Raw genomic sequence first — 7,271 nt, 5'->3', positions numbered from 1 at the left:
GTCCTAAACGACTTGCCAAAACTATAGTTTGTTAATTAACATTACATTTGTGGAGTGTTTGAAAAACGAGTTTTAAAGTGTAAGGTAAACTTCCAACTTCAACTGTATATACACTGCTCAAAAAATAAAGGGAACACTTAAACAACACAATGTAACTCCAAGTCAATCACACTTCTGTGAAATCAGACTGTCCACAAGAAGGTTTGCTGTGTCTGTCAGCGTAGTGTCCAGAGCATGGAGGCACTACCAGGAGACAGGCCAGTACATCAGGAGACGTGGAGGAGGCCGTAGGAGGGCAACAACCCAGCAGCAGGACCGCTACCTCCGCCTTTCTGCAAGGAGGAGCAGGAGGAGCACTGCCAGAGCCCTGAAAAATGACCTCCAGCAGGCCACAAATGTGCATGTGTCTGCTCAAACTGTCAGTAACAGATTCCATGAGGGTGGTATGAGGGCACGATGTCCACAGGTGGGGGTTGTGCTTACAGCCCAACACCGTGCAGGACGTTTGGCATTTGCCAGAGAACACCAAGATTGGCAAATTTGCCACTGGTGCCCTGTGCTCTTCACAGATGAAAGCAGGTTCACACAGAGCACATGTGACAGACGTGACAGAGTCTGGAGACGCCGTGGAGAACGTTCTGCTGCCTGCAACATCCTCCAGCATGACCGGTTTGGCGGTGGGTCAGTCATGGTGTGGGGTGGCATTTCTTTGGGGGGACGCACAGCCCTCCATGTGATCGCCAGAGGTAGCCTGACTGCCATTAGGTACCGAGATGAGATCCTCAGACCCCTTGTGAGACCATATGCTGGTGCGGTTGGCCCTGGGTTCCTCCTAATGCAAGACAATGCTAGACCTCATGTGGCTGGAGTGTGTCAGCAGTTCCTGCAAGAGGAATGCATTGATGCTATGGACTGGCCCGCCCGTTCCCCAGACCTGAATCCAATTGAGCACATCTGGGACATCATGTCTCGCTCCATCCACCAACGCCACGTTGCACCCCAGACTGTCCAGGAGTTGGCGGATGCTTTAGTCCAGGTCTGGGAGGAGATCCCGCAGGAGACCATCCGCCACCTCATCAGGAGCACGCGTTGTAAGGAGGCCATACAGGCACGTGGAGGCCACAAACACTACATTTTGACTTATTTTAAGGACATTACATCAAAGTTGGATCAGCAGTGTGTAGTGTGGTTGTGTGAAGTGTGCAGTGTGTAGTGTAGTGTGGTTTTCCACTTTAATTTTGAGTGTGACTCCAAATCCAGACCTCCATGGGTTGATAAATTTGATTTCCATTGATAATTTTTGTGTGATTTTGTTGTCAGCACATTCAACTATGTAAAGAAAAAAGTATTTAATAAGAATATTTCATTCATTCAGATCTAGGATGTGTTATTTTAGTGTTGCCTTTATTTTTTTGAGCAGTGTATATAATAGCCCTAATACTAGGCTATTCAAAAAAAAATCACAAAAATGGAATGCTAGATCTGAATTTGTTTAATTTAGTCTAAACTAATTATGTACGTTGTATTGTATAACAGCACAATCATTATTTTAATTCAGTGGGTTTTTTCAGGCTTGGGCTCATGTATAGACCTATGCTTATGCGTAAGCATTTGAATTAAGCATCACCTTAGAAAGCACTCTCCATTTGATTGTTAGGCTTTGAAACAGCATCCACATTGACCATGTTTTCCACTCAGCTTCAACCTATTGTTGAACATCTTTCTTCAAATTGATCATTCACAGTAAGGTGAGTTTTAAAAGCGAATCAAATGAAATCAAATTGTATTTGTCACTGGTGTAGACCTTACTGTGAAATGCTTACTTACAAGCCCTTAACCAACGACACAGTTTTAAGAAAATATTGTTAATAATATATTCACAGAATAAACTAAAGTATTAATATATATATATATATATATATATATATATATTTAAAAAAGTGACAACAAAATAACAATAATGAGGCTATATACAGGGGGTACCGAGTCTATGTGCGGGGGTACAGGTTAGTCGAGGTTATTTGTACATGTAGGTAGGGGTAAAGTAACTATGCATAGATAATGAACAATGAGTAGCAGCAGTGTAAAAACAAAGCGGGGGGATCAATGCAAATAGTCCGGGTGGCCATTTGATTAATTGTTTAGCAGTTATTGAGCCTTCTACCGCTTGCTGTGCGGTAGCAGAGAGAACAGTCTATGACTTGTGTGACTGGAATCTTTGAAAGAAATGTGGGCCATCCTCTGACACCTCCTAGTATATAGGTCTTGGATGGCAGGAAGCTTGGCCCCAGTGATGTACTGGGCTGTACGCACTACCCTCTGTAGCACCTTACAGATGCCAAGCAGTTGCCATACCAGGCGGTGATGCAATCGGTCAGGATGCTCTCAATGGTGCAGCTGTAGAACTTTTGAGTGTCTGGGGACCCATGCCAAATCTTTTCAGTCTCCTGAGGGGGAAAGGGCATTGTTGCGCCTTCTTCACAAATGTGTTTGTGTGTGTTGACTACTTTAAGTACTTTGGGATTGGTGCTTCCAACTTGCGACCAAGTTGGAAGCACAGCATCGTCTAGAATGTCATTGTATGCTGTCGCGTTAAGATTTCCCTTTACTGGAACTAAGGGGCCTAGCCCGAACCATGAAAAACAGCTCCAGAACATTATTCCTTCTCCACCAAAATTATAGTGGTCAATATACATTTGGGCAGGTAGCATTCTCCTGGCATCCACCAAACCCAGATTCATCAGTCGGATTGCCAGATGGTGGAGCCTGATTCATCACTTTTTAATTTTTTCTTATTTCTATTTTTATTTTGTTTTTGTTCTACTTTAGTTTATTTTATACTATCATATTTTTTACTACTGATATTGATTACTGCATTGTTGGGAAAAAGCTAGCATGAAAGGCCTTTCACTGTAAGTGTGCACGTGACAATGAAATTTGAAACTTGAAAATGTGTAGTTTACCAATAACAACATCATCTTGTTGACAACCATGACACTAAAATAGTTTGATAATTCATGCGCTTTGTTAGTATTGCCAGCATTTCTGACAATAGCAATACTTTTTATTCATTAAAGGGTTTTCTTTCACGGCAATTGCACCACACGGACACTTCATTTCAGCACCTTGGTCAGCGCCACAGGGACTTCCATTACTGCTTGTGCCCAACCTCAAAGCGTAATCAAATATCAATATAAACATGTTAAATTGCAACGACCGATTTTTATTTCTCAAAAATAACGTCCATTTATGCATGAATCACTGGACATACTGTAATTCAGTCAACATTTCTGAAACTCGTGGAAAATGTTCCCGGAGTGCAGCTGCCAATCGCACTGTAGTCAATGACAGCCACAGCTGACTGCCACCATATCGTCATACTGTTTAAGAACTACGTTTTCCTCGTCGTCAAAATAGAGAAGGCTGATGGACTGGAGTTTGTCAGGCACGCAGCATGGTGTATTCACGTCGTTGGAGAGCTTTAGTGCATGCATGATGGACTGCACAGTGGCATGATTCGTGGCGCGGAGACTCTCTCCGAGTGGGAACGGGCAGGATCCCTTGCAGTGGTAAGCGTTGTACCCCCGTGGAGAGATGATCCAGCCTGCCCAGCCGATCTCCTCGAAGTCCACAAAGAGGGGGATACGCTGGCAGGACATGGGGCGGCTGCGGGGATAACTTGGGGCTGCGCGCCTCCTTCTGCTCCCGCTGTCTTGACGCAATACCTTCGCAGGACTGTCATGTGCGGTGGCGTGGCTGACATGTCCTACAAAAAAATGTACATGAGAAATGAATATATCAGTATTTCAATAATTATCGACAGTTAGGCATACAACTGCAAACCTTCACCATTCACATAATATAATTTGATCATTGACAGCCCAGCAATATGCTTGTAGAAATGTTCGTACTATATGTTCTATGATGAACAAAGCCCAATTCATGGCCTACAATCAGATAAACGTTTATTTTCAACGTTTAATTCTCCCCGTTTGTATCTTTCAGTCCTGCAAGTAGTCATACTGTTAGCCCATTATTCGATTTAAACATCCCGCCCACCAGGCCTACTTGTTAAACAAAATATATTTCTCTGGCCAATTGTGTTAGTATAAAATAATATAATGTCCCTTTTTTTAACATGAGAAAAAAGAAGGAACTCGCACACTGCTCTTGACAGTATCCACTCTGCTCTTTAATAAGCTTCACGGCCTTCATCAGAGCTTTTTCTCATTTTATTCAACTGTTACCATGCACCTGCAAAAAAGACAGCTCAGATGTGCGAGTGCCTTTTGAATTTTGAATACCTTTTTTTTCCAACATACAACATAGCTCAGTATTTGAGTTATTTATTTTATACAGGCAATATTGCTCAAGGCTGTTATTCATGTCGCACCCAATGTACACCTGAAGCGCCTCAGACGTACAAACAGCTGGAGGAACTACACCAAGTAAACTCTACCGAGGAGCCTATGTCTTAGGATGAGAGAATGATAACTATTCATCCGAAGCAACAGAAACTATATTCATCAACCTTGTTATCCATATTTTTTGTCTGTTTTCACATGAAAAGTAGACAAATAAAACGTTGAAAAGAGTTCTCTCGATGTATTTTTTTGACAACTATGAGTTTGGAGGTCTGAGTGCCTTGTACACGATTCTACTGTTATTCTGTCTGAATATAAAAAAAAACTGAAATTCTGACGCTGCTAGTTTACCTTGATTTAGTGACTGATTAGTGGTCGAGCCTCTTCCGTCGTCTGAGAATATAACCAGGAAAGCATTCTCCGCAGGTGATTCTCCCTGTCTCTCTGAAGACTGCAGGACTGACTTAATCCATTTCCCAGATGGCAGAGTAGTAACCACCAGAATGCCATTATTCTCCTCACTGTTGCGAATCCAGTTGGACACCTTTCATTTGGGAAAACAAATGATGCGATTAAAATATAGAAAGGGTGATGTTGAAATATGGTGTGCAGTGATACAACGTGAAGAGATCTTACTGTTTGTGTGACGTTGAAGACTTCCCATCCCTGAGTGTATAAAGGCAACAGTCTTGACGTGATTAGATTCCCTCTCCAAGGTTTTACTCTGTTGTCCAACACCTCATATAGGTCCACCTGCGCGCGCAAAGCATGCGTTAGGCTAAACAGTACAATAATTATGTCGAGTTATCTCAACACACTTAAAAGTATTTATTTCCAACTAACCTTGTAGAAATGGGGTCCATATGCCTTCCCAAGGAAAAGTCGTTGTTTTTGCCTGAACCAGCGAAATTCTGCTTTGATCATTCTCTCATCTCTGGCAAATGAGGACAAATTGAAGAAATGAAACCTTCCACCGGCATGTCCTGCATAAATATATCAAGAATTGTGTTAAAATAAAAAGTCTGACAGTTTTTCCATTAAGATAATATAAATGTTTTGTACATTATCTTCAAACATGCTTGGTCACAAAACTTTGTGCGTATTGTGCGCTTGGAGATAACTCACCTCTGTCCTCGAAGCTCCGCACCACGTTGCCCTCTAGTTTCTCCGAGTTCCTGGGGTATCCATTGGAGTCCGCCACTGAGTTGAACAAGTCCAGCATAAACTGAGGTGCCTTTCTATGAGGCACTGAAGAGCTCTCAGGCAAATCCTTCGGATTGAACAATTCGTCCATCTTCTTAGCCGACTTTGTTATATCCAAACGGTTCTCTTTCCAAACAGTTTCTTTGGATTCTTCGTCATAAGAGATAGTGAACATGGACACGGTTCTTAGCGTTAATGTGAGGACTAGCCAGACGAGTAGAACCTGTAATATCATGCTAGCGATAGCCTAATGAGCCCGACTGGTTATGGGTCAGTGATTCGGCTATCACCGCCTTTGGTAGGAGCAAGCGCCCCTGTCCTGAGGGTGATGGTCGAATGGACAATTTAAAGGTCTACGAATTCATATAGCGGATTTAAATACGGAAGTAGCACCCCCTCAGACAAACAATGAATCATTTGACCTACAAATTGCAGGTTGGCCCAAATAAGAGGGTCATCTTAACTATTCGTCTGATCCAACCTCTCTCCCCTTCACAAAAGATAGATTATTCAATTGTTATAAATCGAATTTTAAATGGTAAACTTAACATGACATTATCGTAAATCACTATGCCTACTGATATGTCAAATACTACCTTAATCTTAACCTGAAGATATCATATGGTTTACATTTGAGTTTTTAACCATAGATAAAAAAAAGTTATGCTTAACAAAAAAGACCAATGACGCACATCCTCACATCATGAACTAGAAGACAAACGTTTTTCTCAGTTTATCCTCTTTAAAATAAATCTATAGTGTGTTATCCGTTATCTGTATGAGGCCAGTTGGCCCCCAAAGGAACGCACACACAAACCTATGACGCAAATGAAAACTGAGGTTTTACTTGTTGTTACGGGGAGTTTCCGTCTCTGTTGGGCGTTGTTTGTTGAATGACTCACAGGATTAAATGCTAATGAATGGAGGTGTCACCAAATCCGATAATTTGTGTATTCGCATTTTAAATTAATCAGGGATTATCTTCAATCAAGGGTGAGAACACATTCCTAAAATCGTCTCATTGATCAATGTGGCTTCAATTTATAATGAATTTAATCAAATGATGATCCCCTCATTTGGAGGCAATTACTCGATCACGGTCTTGTTATTTTACGCACGTGAGCCCGATCGGCCAGATGACATATCACTGTATGCGAATTTATTACACTGTGAATGTGTCCCTCACTTTACTGTGTGCATATTTTCCATTATACATATCGATTATAATACCGAGGAGCATATTTGCCAGACAACCACACCATGGACATAAAAGCATTTGAACAGCAGTGAAAGTGGACAGTTGTGCATACAGGGGACCCTGCATGTGCGTCATCCACGGCGCAGGGCATATTGGAAGCCCCCTCTGTGGCCAATAAACGCAGTGTGTGAGATCACCTCAAATGTTTGGATTGACCATGTGCGGATTACTGATAAACGTGAAGAGAAGCCATATGACGTGGACCGAATCTCACAGGCCTACCACGTTATTCTGCATTGTATTGTATAACAGCGACCTCGTCTCTGCCTTGGTTCTTAGCTGAATGCAGTAGCCTCATGTATACAGCAGATGGCGGCATTGGCCAAAGCATAAATTGATACCCACTGCATTTCGATGTGGAGCCTCGTTTTGACTAGTACGGAGTGGGCAATCAATTTGAAAGAACATTGCACATTTCCCCTCATTAACCAATGGTTAGTGCTATC

At 42.2% G+C, this 7,271-nt stretch overlaps 1 protein-coding gene across 1 annotated transcript; it reads right to left on the bottom strand.

Annotated features, from left to right (window-relative positions):
- Positions 1-2,831: 2,831 nt before the first annotated feature.
- On the bottom strand, positions 2,832-6,422 carry LOC112223287 (bone morphogenetic protein 2). The gene is made up of 5 exons (XM_024386301.2): positions 5,490-6,422; positions 5,208-5,347; positions 5,001-5,117; positions 4,716-4,908; positions 2,832-3,766 (listed from the first exon to the last, which is right to left on the bottom strand). Exons 1-5 carry the CDS (start codon positions 5,800-5,802, stop codon positions 3,342-3,344), a joined length of 1,188 nt encoding a protein of 395 aa, XP_024242069.1. The 5' UTR covers positions 5,803-6,422; the 3' UTR covers positions 2,832-3,341.
- Between the last annotated feature and the right edge of the window lie 849 nt (positions 6,423-7,271).

The sequence above is a fragment of the Oncorhynchus tshawytscha genome, linkage group LG24 (genome assembly GCF_018296145.1).
Source record: "Oncorhynchus tshawytscha isolate Ot180627B linkage group LG24, Otsh_v2.0, whole genome shotgun sequence".
Taxonomy (NCBI): Eukaryota; Metazoa; Chordata; class Actinopteri; order Salmoniformes; family Salmonidae; genus Oncorhynchus; species Oncorhynchus tshawytscha.
This window is presented reverse-complemented; position numbering and strand designations above follow the sequence as displayed.

Coding starts and splice junctions, on each gene's coding strand:
- LOC112223287 (XM_024386301.2), bottom strand. CDS start 5,802: ATGATATTACAGGTTCTACTCGTCTGGCTAGTCCTCACATTAACGCTA. Junction 5,348..5,489: donor GCGGAGCTTCGAGGACAGAG/GTGAGTTATCTC, acceptor ATATTTATGCAG/GACATGCCGGTGGAAGGTTT. Junction 5,118..5,207: donor ATGGACCCCATTTCTACAAG/GTTAGTTGGAAA, acceptor TTGCGCGCGCAG/GTGGACCTATATGAGGTGTT.